The 27,989-nt window shown below is 39.1% G+C and overlaps 1 protein-coding gene across 1 annotated transcript in view; it reads left to right on the top strand.

Annotated features, from left to right (window-relative positions):
- LOC139719198 (uncharacterized) overlaps window positions 1-14,110 on the top strand; it is a 33,495-nt gene extending 19,385 nt beyond the window's left edge. The window contains exons 4-5 of the mRNA XM_071630628.1: window positions 8,552-8,737; window positions 12,720-14,110. Of these exons, the coding sequence (XP_071486729.1) occupies window positions 8,552-8,737; window positions 12,720-13,775 (1,242 nt within the window). The 3' untranslated portion in view covers window positions 13,776-14,110. The remainder of the gene's footprint in view (window positions 1-8,551; window positions 8,738-12,719) is intronic.
- Window positions 14,111-27,989: the final 13,879 nt, after the last annotated feature.

Below are 27,989 nucleotides of genomic sequence, written 5' to 3' on the forward strand. Positions count from 1 at the left end.
ACACAATAATAAACTGTTCGATATTTCTACTAACGGTCAAAAGAAAGGCTATAATTAGAATCATGATCTTTGCGATGACAACTCATGAGCTAGTTCTTCGATCGATATTTCCAGGCTATTTACACGCGGTTTATTCCAGTGCGCGCATTCTTTCGTCTGGCACCTTGGGTCTGGCACCTGGTTTTGTGGAAATTTTCCACAAGGAGGGGAGAAGGGTGGGGTGTCAAGTTTCTCGTAAATGCCAGAGAGTGCCTACACAATCTCTTTGCTTCAGTTACTGTTGTGTTTTTCCCCTTTGCTGGTAATGAACTTCTAGATTTAACTTTACGAAGGTTGCTAGCACGTGGTTCTTTTTGTTGTGAGGTGTATGTATTTTTTTTTTTCTTTGCACCATTCATGGGCCGGAAGGGAAAGAAGTATGTTCTGCAAGCTGTCTTACACTCGCATTAGTATAACTTATCATCACCATCACTCAGATCACTCAGCCTTTTTCTATAAACATTCAGAAACATGACCAACATCATCATCAATCAAAGATTATTCCTCCCGTCTATATTTCTTTTCTGAATTATCCTCCACTACTCGCTTTAATGATTAACAAAAAATCGTAACTGTTCGTTACTTTGAAAGTTTGCAATTTCCGAAGTCTCGTTATTCGAAAAAAAAAAATAAAAGCAACAACAAAACTGTGTTGCTGTTTTGAAGATTCGTCAATTCAAAAACGAAGGAAGGTTTGGTTTTCTAAATGCTGTTAATCCGAAAACAAAACAAATTTTTGACCACATTATTCGTTTTCAGATTAACGAACCGTATTTCCCATTTTCAGATTAACGAACCTTCGGAATGTCACAAAATGTTCGGATTAACAAACCCTACTACACTTTCAGATTACTATAGTAACAAACATGGAATTTGCGTTTTTCGGATACGGAAGAACGAACCATCGGAATATAAGTATATACACCTATCCGGTATCATCATACCTGACTCTTTTTGGAATAATAACCACCACGCAAAGAAATTAACAATGTCAAACTGAGAAACTGATTTCTTGCCTCAAAATTTTCCCTGATGCCGTCTATATATTTCTTTTCTGAATTACCCTTCCCCCTTTCCAGAATACACACATCACGCAAAAAAAAATGAACGATATCAAACTGAGAATTTCACTTACTTGTATTTCTTGCCTCAAGATTTTCACTCCCTTCTATATTTATTTTCTGAATCACCCCCCCCCCCCATCCCCTAATCGACTGAAAAAAAAAATAAACGTAGTTACAGTCATTCCGAAGGCTCGTAAATCCCAAATTGACGAACAAGGGGGGGGGGGGGATCGTTTTTTGAAGAATCGTCGACTCGAAAACGAAACGGGGGTCGATATTAAATCGTTGTTAAACTCAAAAGATAAATGAGTGAATAAACAAATAGATAGATAAATAAATAAATACATAATAAATAAATAAATAAAATTTCGTGCCGGATTAAGAGTGTTCAGACTAAGGCACCTTCGGAATAATCCCACACACTGTTAGTTACTTAAAAGTTGATGCCTATTTAGGTGGTCAAATCTTACGTTTGAAATGAGAAAGTGGGAGCATTTGCAGACATTTTAAAAACATCCGACATTAACGTTTTAGCACAATAAAGAGCCGAAAGTTATCGTTATTCATTTCCGATTGTAAGAGCAATCATGCAACATTTACTAGTATTTTAGCACCTTACGGAGCCGAATGTTACCGTTAATCATTTTCAAATGTAAAAGCAAACTACCGACATTCATTTTAGCATCTTAGGGAGCTGAATGTTATCCTTATTCATTTCCGAACGTGAAAGCAAACATCCGCTATCTATTTCAGCATCTAACTGAGCCGATTGATACAGTTAGTCATTTCCAAAATTAATGTAAAAGCAACAATCTCTTACTGTTTTAGCATCGTACGGAGCAGAATATTACTGATATTCATTTCCAAATTTAAAAGCAAACATCCGACATTTATTTATCATACGGAGCCGAATGTTATATGCTGCTGTCCACTTCCGAAAGTGAAATGAATCATCTGACAATATTATTTTAGCATCGTACGGAGCCGAAAAGTAGGGCCTACTGTTGTTCATTTTTAACGTCAAGGCAGATATCAGACATTTACTTTCCCATCAAACGCAGCTGAATGTTACTGTTATTCATTTCGAGATGTAAAAGCAAATATCCAACATTTATTTTAGCATCGTATGGAGCAGAATGTTACTTCTATTCACTTCCGAACGTAAAAGCAATCATCTGACATTTATTTCAGCATCTTCCGGAGCCGAATGTCATTGCTATTTACTTTCGAAAGTATAAGCAAACATCCGACATTCATTTGATCATAGTACGGAATTGAATATTATTGTTATTCATTTCCGAACGTCAAAGGGATCATTCGACATTTATTTTAGCATCTTCCGGAGCTGAATGTTATTGATATTTGTTTTCGAACATTAAAGCAAACATCCGGCATTTATTTCACCATCACACGGCGTTGAATATTATTGGTATTCATTTCCAAACGTCAAAGGGATCATTCAACATTTACTTTAGCATCTTCCAGAGCTGAATGTTATCGCTAATTTACTTTCGAACGTTAAATTAAACATCCAGCATTTATAGCATCTTCCGGAGCTGAATGTTATTGCTATTTACTTTCAAACATAAAAGTAAACATCAGACAGTTATTTTATCATCGTATACGGAGTTGAATATAATTGTTATTCATTTCCGAACGTCAAAGCAAACATCAAACATCAATTTTAATGAATCAATGTTACTGTTATTCATTTCGAAATTTAAAAAGCAGACATCCGACAATTATTTTAGCATCGTATGGAGCAGAATAGTACTGCTATTCGCTTCCGAACGTAAAAGCAATCATTTGATAGTCATTTTAGCATCTTCTGGAGCCAAATGTTGCTATTTACTTTCGAAAGTAAAAGCAAACATGCGGCGTTTATTTATTATCATCGTACGGAGTTGAATATTATTGTTAATCATTTCCGAAAGTCAAAGCAAATATTCGACATTTATTTCAGCATCTTCCGGAGCAAAATGTTATCCTTATGCATTTCCGATCGCAAAATCAAATATCTGACATCAATTTTAGCACCGTATGGAGCTGAATCTTACCGTTATTCATTTCCAAAAGTATAAACAAACATCCGACATTTATTTTAGTATCATACGAAATTACCATTATTCATTTCCAAAATTAAAATGAAACACCTGACATTAATTTTAGCATCTTGCGGAGCCGATTGTTGCCGCTGTTCATTTCCAAAAGTAAAGGCAAACATTCTGACTTTTTCCTACGGGAGAAATAGGACGACTTCGTAATACACTGTATTTAGTTCTTGAGTCACTTGACAGATAAAAAAAGATCTCACCTCATGCATGCAAAATTTTACATGTATGGAGCTGCCTAATTAAGGCATACATTCGCGTTTAAGTGTAGACCTACATGTGTTTTCATAAACCCTCTTCGATCGCTACTTTCAAAAGGGCTTTTTACACTTGCGTTTCTTAACCCCGGACTTTCTCTGACCCAGGACTATCGTTAGTCCCGTACCAATTTTTTCAGCTTTTTACACTCGCCAATTAGTCCCGTACTATCTCTTGTCCGGGGCTAAGGAGAAAACTGACCTTTTTACACTTGTATTTCTTAGCCCCAGACTTTCCAAACCACATGAATATTCATAATTACGCTGTGTACTGTACACGTACACGCACGCACCGGCAGCACTTGATTACCTCGTTTCTGATTGGTCAGTGAAGGTCGGACTTTGTCTCCGTCGGTTAGCCCAGGATTATTTTTTCGTTCTGTTTACACTCACTTGCTTGGCACCGCAATTGCGGTGCTAGCACCGCAATTGCGGTGCTAACCCCTGCTATTTTGCAGGGCCAGATAGTACCGTACTATCGGTGGGGCTAGCCCACTTTGGCAAAAACGAGTGTAAACAGAAAGCGGGCTAAGGATAGTCCCGTACCAACGGTGGGGCTAAGGCCCCCCCTTAGCCCCACCGTTGGTCCGGGGCTAAGCAAAAATTTACAAGTGTAAAAAGCCCTAAAGTGTTCCCCGTTCAGTGAGATCACACCCCATAATTACGTTTTGAACTCGTGGGTTGTTACAACGCCGTCATTACCGACCGCGAATTTAAACACACGCGAAAAAGTCGGCACCGATGGAAACCGCGAAAGTTTCTGTACGCGAAAGAAACCACTTTTACAGTAGCCAAACGAAACGCAAATCAACTCATAACCAATGTTGAGACAAAGGAAAGCGTCGGGACACGTCGCTCATCGTCGGGCTATCACGAACATCATTTGTAATCTGGAGAGGCGCGTCTGGACACGTCGCTCGCTATTCAATTTGAGCACTGGCCGTGACCATTCAGAAATCTCGCTACATCTCAAGCGCCATGTCCCGAAACGTCGGCGCTATTAAAACGAACACTTGCGTGAGCGGAGGTCACGCAACATAGAAAAAATCAACAGCTTCTTTCGAGGGTGTCGGCAAGTGTCAGCAAGCGTCGGCAAGTGTCGCGGTATCATCAAAATGATGGCGCGTACTGCTTTGACCGACGCTTAGCGACGGAGTGAAAACATACTGCGACGCACTTCATTGTTCTCGCAATATGTCCCCGTCGCTGAGTGTCGCTCTCCGTCGCTCGCAGTCCCTACTTTACCAGGTGCGCCTTACATGTATTAATTCATTCACAAGTCGAATTTTGCAAGTCGAATACTTGCCTAAGTCAATGAAATTCCAAGAACACTTTCACGGAAAAACCATTGAATTCACTGTGCCTAAGTCAAATAAGATTTTATTGTGTAATAAATCACTGTCAAAATCACGAGATGCCAGTTTTTGTTTACATACAGTATGTACAAAAAGAAACTTTGCGTTAATAAACATTAACATTTCATTAGCGCAAGCGGTTTCACCTGAATCGTTAGTAACGCAAACTAACGATCGGGAAAATTATTGTTTGTAGTAACGATGAGTAAAGATCCCTAGCGCAAATTAACGATAGGTAACGCAAGAACTCACGCGAGATTTTGGTTTTGTAACGAGACCTGGTGAAAGGACGACGTAGCCCCTGCCGAGAGTAGCGATCTATGCCTTATATTTAGCGGAGTCTTTTCGCGAATCGAATCACGATTTCGCAAATGGTTAATTTGCGACCGGGTTCACCAAAAATGCATGCATTTGCTATTTAACATTTCGAAATGAATAACAATAACATTCAGCTGTGTTTGATGGTAAAGTAAATGTCGGATGTCTGCCTTGACGTTCAAATATGAAAAACAGTACAACATTCGGCTCCTTACGATGCTGAAATAATATTGTCAGATGATTCATTTCACTTTCGGAAGTGGACAGAAGTAACATTCGGCTCCTTACGATCATAAAATAAATGTTTGGTGTTTGCTTTTGAATTTGGAGATCGAATAACGGTAATATTCTGCTCCGTACGATGCTAAAATAAGTGGAAACAGATTGTTTCTTTTACATTTGGAAATGATTAACGGTATCAATCGGCTCAGTTAGATGATAAGATAAAAAGCGGATGTTTGCTTTCACGTTCGGAAATGAATAAGGATGATATTCAGCTCCGTATAAGATCATAGAATAAATGTCGGTTGCTTGTTTGTATATTTGAAAATGATTAACGGTAACATTCGGCTCCAGAAGGTGTTAAAGGACAAGTTCACCTTCATAAACATAAGGATTGACAGAATGCAACAATAATAGTAGAACACATCAGTGAAAGTTTGAGGAAAATTGGACAATCGATGCAAAAGTTATGAATTTTTAAAATTTTTGTGTTGGAACCGCTGGATGAGGAGACTACTACAGCTTGTGAGTCATATGTGTACAACAGTATAAAGAAAATGTAAAAGAAAATTCAACATATTTTCACTTTTTTCGCATAATAAAAGAGCACTTGACTTGCCTCTTTGTGAAGGCGGGGGGAATGATATTACCCATAACATATGTCGGTAACGAGTCAGGGGAATGTGTACTTTTTTCAAAAGACGGAATTTTGTGAAATTCTGTTTATATTTTCCTTATATTGTTGTACGCATGTGACATCTAAGTTATACATACACTGCAGTAGTCTTCTCATCCAGCGGTTACTGCACAAAAACTTCAAAAATTCATAACTTTTGAACGGATTGTCTGATTTTCCTCAAACTTTCACTGATGTGTTCTACTAATATTGCTACATTCTCTCAATCCTTATGTTTATGAAGGTGAACTTGTCCTTTAAAATACTTGTAAATGGTGGATGATTGCTTTTGTTGCTTTTACAATCAGAAATAAATAACGGTAACTTTCGGCTCTTTACGATGCTAAAACAAATGTCGGATGTTTACGAATGTCTGCAAATGCTCCCACTTTCTCATTTCAAACATAAATTTTGACCACCTAAATAGGCATCAACTTTTATAATAATCTATAAGCCTATTTGCTAAATCTTAGAACTCAGAATAACGGTATAAGATGATTAAATTTTCTATTTATTTATTCTAGACGTGATGGGTACCGTCCTGTATCACTTCAGTAATACTATGTTTAGTCCTACTATGTTCAGTAGGACCGATTTAGTTTTGCTTGGGTTTTTTTTTTTTTTTGGGGGGGGGGGGGCCACCAAAAAATAAAAATCAATCATTTTGGTGGCCCGATCAGGCCATCAAAATAAAAGTTAGTGTGGAGCCCTGGCCTGCATCAATGTGGATAAAGTGTCTTGCTTAAGGGCAAACATCGGGCACACCGCTCCAGCTCTCGGCTCCAGAGTAGACAACATACATACATTATACATATGTATGTGTGGTGTAACTGTAAGTCAATTTTTTTCGACTTACGCACAAGTCGAAAATTCCCTAAGTCGATGTGTTTTGCTCAGTCCCGAGAAGATTGACTTATGCGAGTTTAACTGTACATTATATATCTATTATTGTTTGAAAATTATTTGCTTCAGATTGGTCTCATATTCAAGTAATGTGCAGTTCAATGTTTCCAGGTTAGCATGCCTGTACAGTGACAGGGCGATCGTTAACAGGCCGTTAACGATCGACGCTGTACAGGCATGCTAACCTGGAAACATTGAAATGCACATTACTTGAATATGAGACCATTCTGAAGCAAATAATTTTCACACAACAATAGATATATAATATACTCTTAAATGAATCCCACAAGGATTGGAACAATCATCCCCCAGCATTCCCACTGATTCCCACTGATCAGTTACTAGCCATCCCCTTTGAGGACGGGCTATTTTTCTACAACACCCATTTCCCATAGCCACTTGCCTGAGTATACGTGGGATTCATCCTCAATTGGTTATTTAAAGTAACTGTTGTGACATCATTGTGACTTTAATCCCAGATCCCCTTTTTATCTACTGCAAATATGAAATAAGGTATGATATCCAGAATTCTCACTATGCTATCACTTTTAAACTACCCTTGGATTTGTCCATTTAACCCTTGCTGTTCAAATGAGCCAAATGTACACAAAGTTCACAATCATGCATATATTTCACATGCATACATGTACCTATAAAGAGGAAATTGATGTTGCACACAGAGGTATGAGAGAGGTCTATCATTCATTGAGTATAAACAATGGATAAATGAATGAATAGCAAGTATTGCCTGTTTCCCTTTCAGTATTTCTTCACTAGATTTTGCTGAGGTGTTACTTTTCCCTCAAAGTAAAGTACCTTGCATTGGTATCTGTAGGCAAGAGATGTCGTTTAGTACAAGGAGCCGTTAGCTTCATAGAACTTGAGCAATATGTACCACTGTTTTGTCAAGAGATAATGCACACTCATTTTTGCAAGTAAAATGTAGAATATCTGAATGAGATGCATGCTGCTGCTATTTAACCCATTGAGGACGGGCTGATTTTGCTACAACACGCATTTCCGATAGACACTTGCCCGAGTATACTTGGGGCTCGTTCTCAACGGGTTAATGAAGCATTTATTTGCTGCCACATCAAAATACCGTAAAGATTCATCTGTCACAGAATTGAAGATGTTAATGTAAAGTGCATGTGTGCCTGAGTAGAAATAAACAAAGAATCTGTGTCGCAGGCGAAATTGTCTCTCTCTATATTTTCAGAAAGTGAGCCACTTGGAAATTAACCTTGTTTACACACAGAGGGTTATTTCCAAGTAAGAACTTTCATCCCTTTGTTACGCAGATAGTGAATGCCTTTGTTACATTTGAAAATACCACACCTTATAGTATGTGATTTACCCTGAAACTCCCGTCCCACAGAAGAAAAAAAAAAGAATGCTGAATAGCCCGGTATATCTAAAGAATCATTCAGGATTTAGAGATACAATGTATCAACAAAAGAAATATGTGGTCTGCTAGAATGCAAGGTACCATTAAAAAAATCACATTCACTTTTGACACCATCTACGTGTAATATGAACGTCCTTTTGAAATGGCATTTTCTTCAGTCAGACAATTCTTGCGCAACGTTTTGTTTGTCTGTCACAGAAAATCAAGTCCCTGAACCTGCGCGGGTGCCGTCGTGTGACGACGTCAGCTTTGGAGGTCCTAGCGAACAACCTGCCCTTCGCTGTCAAGCTAGATTTCTCCAAGACAAAGATCAGTAGTCTGGCTGTCCAGTCCCTGTTCCGTCTATGTAGTGACCTGCAAGAGTTAAGCCTTCAGCACTGTCAGGTTTGTAATAATGATGATAATAATGATAATAGTAATATTGATAATAATAATAATAATAATAATAATAATAATAATAATAATGATAATAGTAATATTGATAATGATAATAATAATAATAATAATAATTATAATAATATTAATGATAATAATAATAATAACAATAATGATAATAATGATAGCAATAACAACGACAACAATAACAATAATGATAACGATAATAATGATATTGATAGAAAATTATCATATAGTTCATTTCAGACTTGAAAAAATTTTCAATGCGCTGTATATACAAATTATAACATATTACAAAATATACCAACAAAAGCAGTGGCTGCCCAGGATAGGGTGTAGAATATGATTTTTGTTACCTTCCATATAATCGCTATTCATATTGTTTATGGAGCCTAAATCAGGGAAATGTCCAGTTGTTAGCTCACCTGAGCCAAAGGCTCAAGTGAGCTATTGCGATCGCCCTTCGTCCGGCGTCCGTCGTGCGTCGTGCGTCGTGCGTCGTGCGTAAACTTTTTACATTTTCATCTTCTTCTTGAAAACCCCAAGACCGATTTTCATCAAACTTGGCAGGTAGCATCCCTAGGGGGTTAGGAACTCAATTTATTAAAATGGGCACCATGCCCCACCCAGGGGGCCCCCAGGGGGGCCCAAACCCCCCAAAATTAAGGAATCTGTAAAAATCTTCTTCTCTAGAACCAGAAGTGATAGAGCTAAGTTCATACTATGAGTTAGTACATTGATGACTGTAGTTTCAAGTTTGTTCATGGCAGAATCAGGGGTGCCCCCCTTGGGACCCAGGGGAGGGGGGTGGGGAAGGGTTCTAATGGGGCCTAAATTGTACATTTTCATCTTCTTCTTGAGAACCCCATGACCCATTTTCACCAAACTTGGCAGGTAGCATCCCTAGGGGGTTAGGAACTCAATTTGTTAAAATGGGCACCATGCCCCACCTAGGGGGCCCCCAGGGGGCCCAGACCCCCCAAAATTAAGGAATCCGCAAAAATCTTCTTCTCTAGAAGCAGAAGTGATAGAGCTAAGTTAATACTATGAGTTAGTACATTGATGACTGTAGTTTCAAGTTTGTTCATGGCAGAATCAGGGGTGCCCCCCTTGGGACCCAGGGGAGGGGGTGAGGAGGGGTCCTAATGGGGCCTAAATTGTACATTTTTATCTTATTCTTGAAAACCCCATGACCCATTTTCACCAAACTTGGCAGGTAGCATCCCTAGGGGGTTAGGATCTCAATTTGTTAAAATGGGCACCATGCCCAACCCAGGGGGCCCCCAGGGGTCCCAAACCCCCCAAATGAAGGAATCTTTATAAATCTTCTCTAGAATCAGAAGTTATAGAGCTGAGATAATATTATGAGTGAGTACAGTAATGACTGTAGTTTGAAGTTTGTTCATAGGAGATCCAGGGGTGCCCCTCTTGGGTGGGGGGGGGGGGGGGGTGGTTGGAAGGGTCCAAATGGGGGCCTGAATTGTACATTTTCATCTTCTTCCTGAAAACCTTATGATGGATTTTTGTCAAACTTGGCAGGTAGCATCCCTAGGGGGTCAGGATCTCAATTTATCAAAATGGGCACCATGCCCCACCCAGAGGGCCCCAGGGGGCCCCAATCCCCCCAAATTAAGGAATCTTTAAAAAATTGGGCCCTTATTGTACATTTTCACCTTCTACTTGAGAATGCCTGGTCAAATTTTAATTTAGATTAGTGACTGCGTGAAAGGTGAACTTGCGATACTCAGGTGAGCGCTAGACCCGCGGGTCTCTTGTTTCAAATGACAGCATCTATGAATAGAATGAATGGATCATACCCCGCGTTGCGGGGACAGTCACCAGAGATCTTATCTTTTTTTAAGACTGACTGTCCACACTTCTATCTCATCTGTCCCCGAGCTGTGGGGCGAGCTCTGCCACTTGAAATCAGGCATAGCGCATGCGCACATTTCATTAATACAGCTGGATGCTATCAATTGCGCCCCAAGGTCACTCTCCCCTCCAAATCTTGTCCCCGGACCCGATTTGACAAGTCCCAGCGAGCGTTCACATTATAGTTTTTGAGGAGAAAGTCCCACAGCGTGGGACTTTCCCCGTGTCACGGGGACTAATGTGAACGCGGGGATTATTAACCCGTTCCTTACGGGAACCTGGCATGCCAGGTTCCCATGATGTCAACTGATGTACGGGAACCTGGTATACCAGGTTCCCAAATTGTGGACAAGAGTGCCTGCATACGTGGCCTAAATTCATGTTTATTTGTGTTATGCTGCCTAGAAAAATGGCTTTAATAGAAAGATTACAGTTTCTTCTATGAATATCAGTTTTCTTTCTGTATGAAAACTGTGTGTTTCCCAGTATTATTTTCCTTTTTTGTAAAACTCATATGAAGATGTAGGGCCCTACATAGCGATCAAGGATGAGCTCAGTAGTTATTCGCCTTCACTGGCTCCATTCAGGTGACTCTTTTGTGTAGAACAAAAGAGTTTGTGAGACCATCAGCGCACGGTCTATTCATACTTGGCACCCGATCGATATTTTCATTGTTCATAGTGACACATGTAGTTGACCGTGGAAATGGAATACCTGTACTGTTTGACTGCTTTCGCACAGGTTGATCACCAACTTGTCTGTTCTCTGTCGACCTGCAAACAGAATCTCATTTGGGGGCATTGGAGGCTCTCACAGAATTGCGGGAGGAATGGGTTAAAGTAGGACTTTAGCAAATACTTGATGTAAAATTCTTGTCAAGTAACAAAAAAATCAAATTTTCTGCATCCGAAAGTCATGGGGTTGCAAATAGAAGTTGCATTGGCGGATAGTTTTGTACTGTAAATTCAGTGCATGGCAACTTGCATGTTGTTACAGCTTTAATGACATAGGGGCTAAGGGTACATTCAGTGTTTCTTTCCTTTCAAAATCGTTAACCAGTAAATCATGACCATGGATCACCAATGTTTTTGGGTAGGTCACCTGCAGGCAATTTTCTGAGGTGCCGCGTTTGGTGCATTAACATTGCAGTATGTCCTTCACAGTTGTATATCAAACATCATGGATTATGCAATCTGTGAATAAGACTTGCAATGTTGTGGACCAACACTGCAGCTATACAGTTCTCTATTTCTCTGCTTAAAAGGTGGATTTCTACACAAATCTGACACTCTGGGGCCCGTTGCATAAAAGTTACTATTATGGTAACTTTGCCATCCAATGGTAACTACCATGGCAACAATACTCAACAGCCAATCAAAATCAAGAATTCCATGGAAGTTACCATTGGATGGCAAAGTTACCACAATAGTAACTTTTATGCAACGGGCCCCTGGTCCATGATGGCTATTGATTCATCAGATGGCCCATCTGATAAATTAATGTATTTGTTTGTCTTGACAGAATCACTATGTGACAAATGCTTGAAATACATTCTTTATTTTTCTGGATGATTCAGTTTGGATCTGTGAATAAAAAATAAAAAATAAAATGTATACATTTATAAGGGCTCAACACTTTTTTTTTTTCCTCTGGTGGCCCATTCAAATCATTAGACTTTAAATGTTGGTGGCCAAAAGAAGAAATGTAGAAGTGCTAAATGAAAGGAAACAAAGCTATCTATTTTTAATATTAGTTGATAAAAAGGTACGGTATGCAAAAATAAACTTTTTAAAATTTTGATGGCCCAACACCAATTTTTAGTGGCTTTGGGCCATCAAGCCACCGCCAATGTCGGGCCTTGCACATATCATAAGGTGAGAATGATAATAATAATAGTAATGATACATTACATTTGTAATGTGCTTAATACAATGTTTCTAAGCCCTAGGAGAAAAGATGAAAGGAAAGAAAAGGGAAAATGAAAAATGAGAGATAAGGGCATAAGTTGCCACTGAAGCCATTGTGTTCAAGGCACCTCAACGTCGTCCTCATTCTCAACAGACGATATATCATATAATCACGTATGTTATCTTTGCAGGTGTGTGACAATGATGTGGGGATTCTGTGCAACCTGGCCATGCAGCACCAAAGATTCCAGCTGCGCAAGTTGGACCTCTACTCCTCCATGGTGACAGAGACTGGCATCCGGGCCTTACTGAGGAGCATCCCGCAGCTCTGCGAGCTCCACAACTCAAACCTCATCTCGAGCATCATTGCCGAGTCGCCGATCACCGAGGAGTATGCGGCCCAGTACCTCCGCACCTTCTCGCAGTCATCAGAAGACGGAAGAGGACCAGGGAGGGACTGTGTGGACCGGGAGAGAGGCCAGAATGGACTGAGGTTGCTGGAGTGCAGCGACTTCACCACCCTCTCGGACAGTCACCTCAAACTCATCTCGTTCCTGTGCCCGCAGCTCACCTCACTGGATCTGAGATTCGCCCGTGGGTTCTCCTCCAGGGGAGTCTCAGATCTTGCCAGCCTGGAGCACCTGCGGGAGCTGAAACTTGCCAGCTCTGGGAATCTGACGGTGCTCGGGGTGTGGAAGTACCTCGAGAAGCGGGGCGCTCAGCTGAAGGCGCTCTCACTGGAGGACTTTGATGGACTGGATCTGTTGCGCATCGGCGTCCTGTGTCCCAACCTGTGCAGGCTTCTCGTGTTCATGATGCTGGATGATATATGCTTCCACTCGGGTGACGAGACTCCGCCCGGCCCACAGAGGCCCTTCCAACACCTCGAGGACATGGCCCTCTGGTGCACCAACACAAACATCACCCTCACAGAGGCCATGCTCAGCTACGTCTTCCCGCGATGCCGCTCGCTGCGGACCCTGGAGGTCATACGCGTGGCGAGCTTCAATGACGCCATCATCGCAGAAACCATGGCGAGCCACGGCTTCCGCGAGTTGCAGTCTCTGACGCTCCATGAGTGCAACGCCGTCACGAGCCAGGGCATCTCGCAGCTGGTGTTAGACGGCCAGAATAGTCTGGAGGCGTTGACCCTCATGGACTGCTTTGCCATCAACAGGAGGGACTACGAGGGCTGGTGCAAGGTGGCAAAGAAGCTGAACTACAATCTCAATATATCCTGGAAATGAGGCCAGTCTCTTTTCGCAGCATGCTTTGGGAACTTTGAGATTGAGTTTTAGGGTTTTTCCTGATGAATGGCTGCGTAATGTCTCAAATGTTTTCTCCAAACTGGGAAACAATGAAGTCCAGTCTAAGATTAAAATTGTATCAAAAAGTTGAATACTGATACCTTGTCACAATTTTCAACTATGACAGTATATTCAAGATTTTTATTAAAAATTGCATTTCTGAAATGTGAAAAATGTGATGCATTTACCTCACACTCGCATTGCTGTATTTATCGAGAGATACATAAAGTCCATATATGTATATAAAGAAGTGAGTTTTATTTGAGTCGTGTGTGTGTGTGATGAGTGTTTTATTTATCTTCCTTACCTGATGTGTGTTTTGAGATGACATATGCTGGAAGTGTTAATTGAGTGGTACCAAGATTTTCACCATTTTCTAGCAACTGTGTAAAGTCCAGAGTTTCACCTTGTGCCAGTCCTTGAGACGTTTTTTTTTAGAAAGGTAAAAGTGATGTAGGGATGAGTCTTGTGATGATTAAGTTGTCCTGTAATTTTTCATAATTATGGAAAGTCAGCTGAGTGTGTGCATGTCTTAGCAACCAAGTGCCTTTTAATTTGCCTTATTCTTTTTTTTTACATAAATAGTATGCTGTCTGGGAACTTCCAGTAACAGAGTTAATAAAGACACTACCGTATTTAAGATTGTGGTGGCTAAATTCCAAAAATTGTCAAAACTTTGCTGACTACTAAGCTGTAAGATGTTCAACTGCATGAAATATACACTCCAGCATGCAAATAGTTGTGAGAACTATGCTATAACTATCAAGAGATCTATGAACAAATATTGCCATGCACATGAAACAACTTCTAGATGGTGTATTTTAGCACTGTTGTAGCTTTCAAATATTGAAGCATTTATTTTGAACTTTATTTTTTTTCGCTTCTCAGTTCTACAATATCAGAGATTAAAAGCACAAAGGACGATGCAGCTCAAATTTTTCAAACTAGAACCATTGTAAAAGTACCTTTGATGTAGATTGCTATAACATTACATGGATAAAATTAATGCTAATGCAAGTAATGAAACAGAATCAGCATGTCATTGACTTTGAGCAAAATCGTACATGTAAAAGGTGGGGGGAGAAGGTGGTTCTGGCCATGGTTGTGGACAGTGACGTAATTGTGTAATTCTACTCATTGCAGATCATACGATATCACTAGTGTCTCATTTTCTGAATAGGAACATTGTATCTTTGATTTTGGTGTGGATGACATTTTAAGTAGGACTATACTTTATTGTTCCCCCCCCCCCCCCCCATGAAAAAGTATTTGTGGTGCCCAGCAGGCCCTTGGTATTGCTCGGTATGTGTAAAATAATGGAACTGAACATAAACTTGAACTAAAAACGACCATTTCATCTAATTCTACCCCCCCCCCCCCCCAATAAAATTCTAGTTACAGGCCTGCCCAGTCCAGTATGTGTACTAAAAACAATTTGCTGTGGGATGAAAGTCTACTGCCTGTATAACCTGCCAGTTTCTATGCTGTGCATGTTGTAAAGCAGTGCAATCAGCAGCCATTGCTACGTAAATGCTGCTTACAGCAAACAATGGCTGCCCCCACAAAAAAATTATTGTATTGCAATTTGTCACTTCGATGTAGGATGTGAGTACTTTCGGTCACTTATTGATTCCTAATGATTTGTGATACTGAATTAAGGTTGAATGAACTTTCTACCACGTCGTCATGTGCTTCTGGATAAAAGATAATACAGTAACTTTCAGTTTTGCCCAGGATGTTGATGTACCTAGTATTACCTAGATACGTTTTGAGCTCACCACTCCCGGTGAATGTTCAATGAAGTCCTGGTATAGTGACAGGAAACCACTACAAAAGCAAAGAAAAGAAATGAAAAGCAGGTTTCATTTTCATATTGCAGATGAGATACTGGAGACATACATCCAGCATGTGCTTGTAAGGTTTTGCCAGAGTTTGCATAAAGTTCGGAGGTTAATCAAATAACTTACATATTTATTGTGAGAGAGAAATACTCCAAGTCTGTGTAGATAGTATGAACTTTGGTCCACTTAGTGGCTGTGAGAGTGTCTGATCTTCAGCATTTTTTTTTTTTCAGTTTTGTCGAGGCCTATACCTGACATTGTATGTGGGTTATCATATTTCGTGCATGCTCAGTCATTCTGTCCAAAGCTTTCGCAAGATCTTTTGCAGTAGACTGTGATTTTCCAAACCATTTTGAATCCTCAAGTTGCATGCTTAGCCATTATCTGAAGAAAAAAAACAAACAAATTGAAAAATGGATTTCTTTGTACCAGTCGACAAAGGTTACATTTGATCCAAGGAAGCTGAATATTTGATGCCGGGAAGTTGTTCAAGTTCACAATGCTTTGCCATACCTGAAAAAAGGTTACAAAGGTCAAGGATTCCACTTTCTTATTTCCTGTAGAGAATTAAAATGAGTCACCATATATGTTCTCTTTCGTAGGCTTCTAGATTGTCTACTATATATAGGAGCTTTTAATGCGAAAAAAAAGAGGATGTTTTGCAAGCTGGTACTGGAAAGTCAAGAGGAAGGGGCATGAAAGATAAGACTATTCAGGAAGAGTATTGGAAGAAGCATTTGCTGAAATGCGAGTGTGTAAAGATTGAATGCAAGATATTCTTCTTTCTTCCTGCTAGATTGTGGTGAAATGGTCATTGTGTGTTGTGATTCACAAGCCAAACAAAGTTCCCAGAAGAGCTCAAAATTCATCTTACACCAGGGTCTACCCAGAATTGTGTCTGGCCGACGGGATTTGCCAGGATGATGAGTTGAGCTGGCGTATTTTGAGATCAAAAGTGTGAAATAATTTCAATTGTATGCATACAACTTTTATTTCTGAAACATACATGTATCCTCCCCATTCAGTAGCGAGTGGGTGGAATGTTACATGATGATCAACCATGCCCTAGCAATCATATTTTAAAACAAGCTGCCTGCGATTCATTATAACATGGAAGAAATCGACGGACCCTGCTTTTGTCAATTATCAGGTATGCTCACAGCCCAGCAGGGTTCTCAGACTGTAGTACTTCCGTTGAACCTGTTTAGTTGATATTTCACATTTTTGTCTTTACCCAACTGAAATTGTGTTATCATAGTGTTATTTCAAACATTTCTTATGCATAGTGTACATTTTGAGCAAAAATCAACAGTTGTTCAGAGATATGTGAACTATATGTTTTCCTGTTAACTGGTAAATCAACTGCAGCATTATATTTTTATTTCAGATAAAAATGATCACGACATACATGTATGTGACTCAAAAGACAGATGATATGAAGAAAGTGATAAGTCCTATCTTTCAGATTTCAGATTGCACCAAATTTCAACCGCTGTGCAATGATAAAATTTCAGTTGCCAATATCATGTCAATTTTACCCTTTAAAAAGAGCAACAATTTTGAATGACTTTTACACTTACGTATGTGAGTGAATGATAGATTTGGCACAATTGATCAGTATGGTATGCAGGGAAGCTGTAGCTGTCAGAAAGATTATGAACCTTCTTGGGTGATTTCAATAAAGTTTGTTTGACCCAGGACCACTTCTGTCAAATAAGAGCATCCAACAATGTACTGTGATTAAGGTTTTGCAGAGGCACAAAAGATGTCTCTGGTGTGAAGTCTCTTGAGTTATGCAATTTTTAGGTGGACTATGCAGTGAGTATGTTTTATAGAAATTTTAGCTGTAAGAGATGTCAATATATATGAGGGACGAGGCTTAATCAACATTTTGAGTTTTGACTTTTTAGTAGAAGTCTACCTCTTTCTGCTTCTCGCACAAAGTACGGATTTAATCAAATGAGTACAACACACGTCTGTACTCACAATACTCAATAGATCTTATGCTATGTGCAATATTAAATTTTTTATATATTTATGAATGTGGGTTTTTTTTGTAAGCAAATCATGAATTCAGGCTATCTGCTCTTTGTTGCTTTTTGGGCTCCTTTATTTGTAAAAGTGATATTTGTGGTAAGATAGGAGTCTTCTTTTGGAGCACAGTAGAGTAAGTTGTCTCCTTCTAACGAGGCCTCATGTGATTCTTGTACAGTAGTGCACCCAATGCAATTATCAGAGCATCATGTCCCGCAACATCTATTCAAAGGTTAATGGTCAGTACACTTGTATCTCACAGCAACTAGAATATGCCATTAAGTGTAAGAATTGGAAGGTGCAGAGTGTATACTCATGTTGTTTTGCATAAGTCGGGGAACAGCTTGAGGAAGTTGAATTGTGATGGATATAAGCTGCTATGTCGTCGCTGGGGCGACAAGACCTTGTATCTACGAAATGTCAAATGTTCAGGAGAGCAAAAAACATGGCGGCCAAAGCACTGTTGCGAATGGGATAGCCTTTCCTTTGACATGCTGTGGTGGCTTCATTTTTGGAGTAAGATAGTTGGGATTTGGACAGGACATCACTTAACCCATTATTTGACCATTAATCCAAAAAAGTCATTTTCACCAAATTTGCAGATACAAGGTCTTGTCACCCCAGCGACGATATGCCAATTGCCATGAGCAGGTGCAATGCCCTTCAAAGTGGAGAGCACATAGCAGCAGTCATGATAATTGTTTCTAAACCATTGTGATACAATGAAACCTGTCAATAAACCACACTCAATGGAGGAGCCTACACCTTCCACCCCAAAGGATTTCCTGGGCAAGTGTTCTTTATGTGCATGTTTATTAAGGAAGTAAAATGCTATGTGAAGGAATACAAATTTAGTGGTCTTTACACACAGGTGGTCACTAATACAGGTTTGACATGTCAGTGAAATTGTATGTTCCTTGTGCAGCCGGAAGGATGTCTGCTCTGAATTGGACTCTGTGTTTACAGTTGTTACCTTCCGAGCTAGGCGCAAAGCCGACATTTATCAGGGTCTTCTGTAAACAGTCTGAATGTAACATTATAACCTATCCCCTGCTAAGATGATAATGCTTTTAAAATGTTAATCTTTGGTCAAGGCAATTCCTACCTTGGGGAGGAAGCTGCTAGATACACAGATACCAAAATAGGAAATATGGTTACGTTTTATGGCAGTATTTTCGATATGGGATCGTACTACCTGAATGTCTTAAATTCAATCCCACATGTGCAATTGATTTGTTTCTCTGCTTTTTTATTTAGCATGATGCAGGGACAGCAATATGTGGAATGGTTAGGCAAATGATAACAGATTTATGTAAACCTCTTGGCATAGTGATGTTATGTTCCTTCAGTTCTAGGTTTGTGTGTTTGTTTTGTCAGTATGGTTTGGTATGGCTTCATCAAATTTTGAAGCATCCAGTGAACAATGCTACACACACGCATGCCATGCATAAAAGGAGAGAGAGAGGCAACCTGCACAGTCCTGGAGTAAAGGGAAGGAAGGGGATCGAAAAACTGTGGATTAGTTTAGTTCTGCCTTGGTATAATGGGTAATACATTCCATGTTACAAGCAACACATCTCTCCACTGCATACATTACTTCCCCACTACAAGCAAACGGAAGTTGCTTCATGACATCAACAAATTATTCAGGGAATTTCTGACATTTGAGACCAAGAAAAATCTTCCTGTTGTAAGAGTTCCATCCTACAATAATTCCAATGTGCTCCATGCCCAATAGATGGGTTCTTGTAATGTATTCGGATTTTACGCTTGCTTTCTTCACAAAAAGTTGCCCTTAACAACCACAGAGCTTGCCGAAGGCTTGCCCTCCCTAGCAACAACTAAGTGAATTCCTGCCCATGGCACTTAATGGCAGGGAGCAGGTGAATGAAATACGCCATTACTCTGCTGTTGGAAAAGAAACATCCATATATTGTGATACATTACGAAAACGGTCTCTTCTACACAATTAAAATGTCAAAAAAGACTTAAGTATATGAGCTGTAGCTGTGAATAGCAAACACATGCATGTTATATTTGTGCACTTGTGTTGCAAGTTGCAGGGATCCATATATTGATGTGGTGCTGACGAATTCATCATGTTGCAAATGGACATATTGCATGGTGTTATATCAAGTAGTCCAGTCTGGATACTGGTACATAGTACTGAATCTACCAAGATGTTTGATGCATGTCCAGAAAGTACTGTTTTGCAATTGTAGAGCTGTGATTTCATTTCTAATGTATAATTAATGGCTCTCCTTTGATGCTCTTGAGCCAGATTGAGCATGTTTGGAGGTGTAATTAAACCAACTGCTGATACTAAAAATGAATGACATTGCAATTTCTGAGAGGTTTCTTATGTGTATATGTGTGTTAAAACTATAACTTTTGTAGCTACCAAATTTTCATTATACACAGCAGAAATACAACATGTTCAAACATTCTAAATGGTATCTCACTTACTGGTTCTTCATCACAGGTTACCTCTGTACTAGGGGGGAACCTTGTTACCTTTTGAATCACGTTTCATCAGTTTCGTTTTTTCCCTCTTTTTCTGGCAACGTTGTTTACCTGGTATTCATGGCCTTCCCACTGAAAGTGCCACAAGCATTTTGTTTTCGTGTAGCCATATGTTTATCTTTCCAGCTCTGTCAATGTTTCCAATATTTAATGATGATTTAAAACTTTAGGGCAAGGATGGTGTTAGATTGGGCATTTCACAACGAAGAGTTAAGGAAAACATTTCCTGTGTGTAGCTAGGGCAGAGGGTCAAAGGTGAATGTCAAATTGTATATATTTCACTTCACACAGTGCACTTGAAAGAATGCCGATGACGCTGTGTCTGTGGAATGTGGCTCAAAATCTGATTGATTTAAGCAGCGGTAGAAATTTCCATGTAGTCTGCTTGATGATGGAAGCTATTTCATCTTAACTTAGCTACTTATCTACGTAGAGCACCTCATGGAAAGGTAACAATGACTGCGCGTGTAAGAAATTACAATTACATCCAGATGCAGCACCAAACCACAAAAATGTAGTTTCTTCTTGAGCGATTGTTTGAGTATAGATCTTTGGCAGAATGCAAGGAAGGGCATCACATATGCTAACTTTGAAAGCCACCAGCTGTTCTATATAACTATGAGGTGGATATATTTGACATGTAATAAATGTTTAAAAAATGTAGAATGTAGCTGTTTGTTAAGGCCAAAAGCTGACTGTTGATGTGGGCTAAAATGTGAGGTCAGGATGTAGTTATTTGACTGTGTTTGCATTAAACATAAAGTCCTATTTTCTTATACTAGTGTGGGGGATTAAAGGAGGAATTAAACCTGAATACACTGTATAATACTGTATATGGAAACTGAGTGAAGGCAATTAAAGCAGCAATGTTAGTAGAACACATTACTGAAAGTTTGAGAAAAATTGATGGAAAATCCATTCATAATTTATTCATTTTTGAAAGTTTTGATGCAGCCATTGCTAGATGAGAAGACTGCTACAGTTCATGACGTCACATATGTCTATGAAAAATGCTACAAAGAAAATATATAGAGAATTCAACAAAATTCATATCTTTTGTGAGAATTATACATTCCCTCGACTTGTTACTAACAATGTTAAGGGCAATTCCCCCTGCTTCTTGAAAGAGCTGCACATTACTCAGGCGCTCTTTCAGTTAGCTAGAAAAATGCCAATATGTTGAATTTTCTTTGTTTTCTTTATATTGATCTCCATACATGGTGCCACAAAGTGTTGTAGACTTCTCGTCCAGGTATGAATGGCAGCACCAATACGTTAAAAAAAATCATAACGTATGTGACCCGCTACAACAAAAGGATCCTAAAGTCACTGACGGCTGAACAGAGAAAAATCGAGTTTGAAGTCACATCTGTTTTCTGTTTTTGGCATAATTCTGTACTCTAAAGTTTTGTCTATCATCTGCTGAAATTTCGAAGCTAAATGATCAAAAGAAAGGCAAGAAATCAGCGTTTTTCTGGGCCATGATTTTCCGACTTTCAATGTAACAGAAACGTGTCCGAAGATTTGGATTTAGCACCGCAACTGGACTCCGCCCCTAGCAACGAGGGAGTGATCTTATTGGTCAGTGCGTGGCATCCTGATTACTGATTGGTCGTGTGTAGACTACTGGCGCTAAGCTTGAATGAACATCGCGGAGGTTGCTAGGAGCACACCTTCTATTGTTAAGCGGTGAAAACTGTCTTGCCTCCCCGTGATCATGACAGCGTCAGAAGGATAACTTTGAAGGCGTTTTTCTTGAAACTCTAATTTCCTCAACCACTTGACATGCTAATAAAATCAGCGATATCTCTGCAAGCGAGTACTTTTATGAGTTGTGCTATATATGAAATTAAAGTAGAAGAGTAAAGGGAATAATGTCATGCAATTTTCAGAAAATTGTCCTTCCTCGACTTTCGGATCCTTTTGTTGTAGCGGGTCACATATTGTTAAGAATTGTCTGATTTTCCTCAAACTTTCACTGATGTGTTGTGCTAATCCCTAGCTGCAAGTGGAAGGAGGAGGAGAAGAAGAAAAAGTTGAAGTTGAATGAGGAAGAGGAGAAGGAGAAGACATGTTGAAGAAGATTGATTGAGGAAGAGAAGAAAAAGAAGAGAGAGAAATGCTGCCTTTCCTTTTGATGATATGGCACGTCTACAGTATGTCGGAGTGATACCATCTGCTGGCTATGTTGCTGGTCGCCTGGGGGTAAACCACATGCGTGGGGACAGCATGCATCCAGATCTCTTGCTAGTTTTCTGGTGTTTCATGGAGTATAGGAAACCCCCTGCTCTCAGTGAGAAATGAATAAAGGATCTGTGACATGCATGATTTGTGTCTATTCTCACACATGGGACTTACATTTTGTATGTCCTTATCCCAGCAGCTATAGGAACAGAGTGTTGGATTTTTGCCTCTGCCTAGAGGGGGCAGCATGCTAGCTAGGGTTCAGCTCCATTCACTGGGAGTTGAACCTGAGCCAACTGATTGTGAGCCAGATGTGCTACACATTAGCCTTTCTCAAGGACCGTCATGCTGTTGTTAGCACTGACAGCCATCTACCACGAGAGTGTAATAAAGAGAGGTGAAACCAAGCGCGTCGGGGCCAGAGACCTTTTGAGATCTGCAATTGTGATTATTATTTGAGATTGGAGGAAAGACTAACCCACAAAACCCCTCGTACAATTAAGGACATGTCTGCCCAAATATATGTGTGGATGATATTTACTGCAGCAATATTAGTAGAACACATATCAGTGAAAGTTTGAGGAAAATTAGGCAATCTGTTCAAAAGTTACGAATTGTCGAAGTCCCTGCACAGCCATTGGTGAATGAGAACACTACCCCAGTTTTTTATGTACATTGCAATAATCTAAAGAAAATATAAAGGGAATTCCACATAATTTCATTTTTTCATGAAAAGCATACATTCCCCTTGATTGTTACACATGTTAAGGGTATAATATTGTTCCCCTTGTTTTCTGAAAGTGGTAAGTCAAACATTCTTTCATTTTGCTAGAAATATGAAATATGTTGAATTCTCTTTATATTTTCTGTTTGTTGTATATACTTGACATCACAACTGTAGTACTATAGTAGTCTTCTCATCCATTTACTGTCAAAATTCATAAGTTTTGAATGGATTGTACCTCCCATTTTCCTCAAACTTTCACTGATTTATTCTACTAATATTGCTGCTTTCACTCAATCCACACTTATATTTTGTGAATTTGTCCTTTAATTTTTCCAGTTAGTCACTTTGCCCAATAAAATTGGTTGATTTCACCCATTAAGATGACCATCAATGCAAAACATGCCTGCATGAGCCTATTACATGTGGACAGTGCTCTGCCGTCTGGTTGTGCTCTTTGCTATACCACAGGACGCTGGTATCTAAATTTGGTTATTCAAAGGGCATAAGTTTAAAAAATTGATGTGAGGCTTTTGACAAAGGCTAGATAAGCTGCAGACTGAGCCACCCACTGCCCTAGGGAGTGAGATGGAAAGAGAGAGAGAGAGAGGGAGAGAGAGAAGGGGAGATTAAAGATGGGAAAAGAGAGAGAGAATTTTTTTTTAAAGGTATTGTTTACCATTGGCAGCAGTGATTTAAAAAGATATTCGAGATGTCACATTTGATGCATATGTGTAGGTCAGTTGTATCACAAAACATCCTACCATATAAAAATTTCATGATTTTATAAAACCTAAAATATAAGGAGATACATGTATCACTATTTTCCCCCATTAAACCATAACTGTAGATGGTTCAGTCTAGAAACATTTTTATCATAACTATTGTTCACATTTTGTATATTTAACAATAGTCAACATTGACTATACTGATTCAATTTTTTACATTGGTTGTTTCTATCCCTAACTTACATTTTAAAACAATTTTGAAGCACTAAAGGTGGGTCTTTGTTTCATCTGCAAATGGTAAATGGTGCCTGTAAGGGATGGTGTAGTTCTAGTTGAGATGGGAATGTAGGTTTTAAATTGTTGCAAAATAATTAGAAACTACTTATATGAAATATCAAAGAGCATACAATTCTGAGAGAAATTAAGAGTTGTTTTCATGAAAATCAGTTTTGAAATATCCAAAACAAAACAAATAAAGTGGTCTCATAATATATGGTGGGTCAACCTTTTATTTTTTTACCGTATATCTGCAGGGATATCTCAACCATTTCAAAACCCATTTATAACAAATAAACTTTTAACTCCTCTTAGAATTGTATGCTCTTTATATTTCATAACAGCAGTTTCTATTTCGCAGAAAGATAAAATTTGAATCCCCATCTCAACCAAAACTATACCATATTCCATTAAGCTTGAAAAACTTCGTGGTACAGTGATTTCCTCTTCTGTTTTACTTGCTTCTAAATCATAATCACTTTCAATGCTCTCAGCAGGATTTATCCACTTGTGTGATGTGCTGTGATGATGAATATGAATATGAATGTGCTTTTTATTCGATCTCAAAATTCCTGGAATACACGTGTCCTGTCTCATTGCAAGCGTCATGTTTTCATGTATTTTTGTTTCTCCTCGCAAAGAAGTTACCACCAATGACCAAAACTGCCTTTCCAGTTATCCCACCACTATACCTTGAAACTATACAGAATAATTCCAAGGTCATGCTAACCTCCAACAAGGATATTTCATAAGAGGGGTGCAGAGATCATTCACCCACACACACAATCTTGCACCACGTGGGTGTATGGGAGTTTGTTTTTACCCTGATACCAGCAGTAGCAGGGCAGCGCCCACGTGTGGCGACCGTATGTGTCAAACACGCCTCTATTCTTTGAACATGCAAACTCAATTATCATGGACATTATCCTGTTTTCTTGGTATTCCTCCTCATTAAGTGGGTGAAATAATATGATACTTTTCCACCCCACACAAGTATGTCTGGCAAATGGAGAAAAGACATTTAAAGTGATAGTTGGTTGGGATGGGGCATTAACCTTTTTTTTTTATTTTGAACATATAATTGGAAACCACTCATGAAATATGTAAGAGCATAGGCCTACAATTAATTCTATAAAGAGGAATTCAGAGTTTATTCGATGAAAATAGGTTTTAAGATGGCTGAGATATCAACAACAAAAAAGTAAAACAAAGAAGTGGTCCTAATAACAGTGGGTCCTACCCCTTTTTTAGGACCTCTTTGTTTCTGGATATCTCGGCCATTTCAAAACCAATTCCTCTTAATATTGTATATGCTCTTGCTTATTTCATAAGAGGTTTCTCATTATCTCACAAAAATGCTGGAAACCTGATGCCCCATCTCAACCAAAACTATACCATCCTTTTCAGGGGAAACTCCTTAACTATTTCCACAGGCACGTCATTATTTCCCTTGCTGATAAGTAGAAAAGGTGACAAAGTTTGAACCAAGCTATATGATAGTGCACTCTGGTTCGCCATCCATGATTTGTTTTGCAAATCGATCCTACTCACCATGGATTCACTCTCTGTGCTCACTGTTTATTTGTTCCTGGTAATCCTTTTATGTCATCTTGCCATATGGCAAAAAGAGATGGAAGAACTGGGAAGAAGTCCATGCAAGGAGTCTAACTCAACGATGAGTCAGATAATGTCAACTATTCTCCACAGTTTTTTTTCCCCCTTCGCCCTCCTCAACATGCCTTTGGCAAGATTGGCATGATTCATAGTCTGCACTTACTTTCCTCATGTTCATTCATACATGCACACACACACACACACGCACGCACGTGCACACACACACACACACACACACACACACACACAAACACACCCACTAACTCATGCACAATGCACTGCATTCCATCAGACTAGCATTCACATTTTTTCCAAAGTGAACTAGATCTAGATAGAATTAAATCATCCCTTTAGAAATTCTTCCCAATTTCATGAATACTGTAAAAGTGCAGGGTTTTGCTTTCATGCTTGACTAGTTGAGATGAATTTTGCATGTATTTTAATTCTATGGAATCAAGACATTTATTAGTGGAACATACAACGTGCAAAAATATTTGCATGTTTTTATTTTCGCGCTGGTTTATGGTTGCACAAAATGCATGAAAATGTCCACTTTACAGTAAAATAGTGATAGTAATTCATGTACTACTAGTAGTGACAGTAATGACTGATCACAATGATTGTGATAATAATCATAATGATGATGATGTATATAATAATAATTGTTTTGATTACAGTGATGATGTTGATAGTAGTAATAATACTGATTGTCATTGTTCATAATGGGCCATCACTCTTGCTTCAATGTTCAAAAGGTAGTATAAACAGTTGATGATCACCAACGATCAGTATGCACACAGCTCAAAAAATAATCAACAAAATGAGAGAATGTAAATCTACCCTTACAGGGGGGCTTTGTCTGGAAACTTGCTGTCAATAAATAGAGATGATCTAATCCCCCTAATCCCTCTTGTGTCATCATGTTCTTCCTGTCGAACAGAGGCACATTGCTGCACGCGAGTGGGCTTGCTAATCGACTGACAACTAGGTCAAATTTGGATGGCTTGATACTGAAGTAGACAATGTGGCTGGGTGCATAGCAAGCTAAACAAGTTTGCTTCCATGTTCTGACATTATTTCTATGTCTTTTAATGTAGTATAAGTGTTCAAGAAACTGCGCATACTCATGAATATTATTTTTGCTGGTCGTGACACGTTTAGCTGGTAAGTGACTGTTTAGCTATCATGTGCCACATACATCTTATCTACACTTGATTTTGTAATTGTCATCTAGTCCATGATATATATCTATATGTTTATCTCCATCTTTATATCTCCATCTATATCTATATATAAAATAGCTGTATTTATGTATCTATTTTTATTCTGAAGATAGAATAGATACATAATAAGATATATAGACATAGAATATATTTATGATACATGTTTACATATTCAGCCACATTTTGTTATTCATAATGTAGATAGTTACATTCGTAGATTAGATATTGACAGATATATGTGTATGTATATCTATATTTATAAATATATATAAATATATACTTATGTTCATTTATTTATTCATTTATCTATTTACTCATTTCTACACCATAGAAATTGATTGTACCCTAAACAGAGACCCACACAGTCATAATTAACACGCGCATTACGCAGAAACTGTGAATCATCTCCCAGTGATAAGGGATTGTGCTTTTAAATCTGCCCGATAGGACAGTCTTGATTAATCTCCGCGGCTAAATATAACTGCTCATCAAATTTCACATCATCAGCTGTATACCCACACAGCACTGCGCAAGAAAGACGCTGAACTGAAATTGGAGCTTATAATTGCACTGTGTTTGAGCTTGTGTATGTGTTGGCTTCCTTGTATCATGCACATGACATGTGGTGGAATGTAAACACACCAAGGAAAGTAACTTGGGACTGGAATTCGAGAATAGGTTTACTGGATATTAAGTAATTTTCTTCTTCCCCCCCCCCCCCCCTCCTTCTCTCTTTCACATCTTTCCTTGTCTCTCCTTTTCCCCTGGCTCTTTCATGTCTCCCCCTCCTCTCTCCCTCCTCTCTCAATCTTTCTCATTTCTCCCTCCCTCTGATTCATATATCTTTCTCCCTTCTTCCCTCCCTCCCCTTTTAATCTCTCCCTTTCTCCCCCTCCCTTCTCTCATCTCTCCCTCCCCTCTCCTTCTCTCTTACCCTTAACTCATGTCTGTCTCCCCTCTATCTCTCCATCTGAATCTATCTCTCCCTTTCTATCTTATCTCTATCT

The sequence above is a fragment of the Diadema antillarum genome, unplaced genomic scaffold (assembly GCF_040938485.1).
Source record: "Diadema antillarum isolate AM-2024a unplaced genomic scaffold, OU_Dant_1.0 scf00000107, whole genome shotgun sequence".
Taxonomy (NCBI): domain Eukaryota; kingdom Metazoa; phylum Echinodermata; class Echinoidea; order Diadematoida; family Diadematidae; genus Diadema; species Diadema antillarum.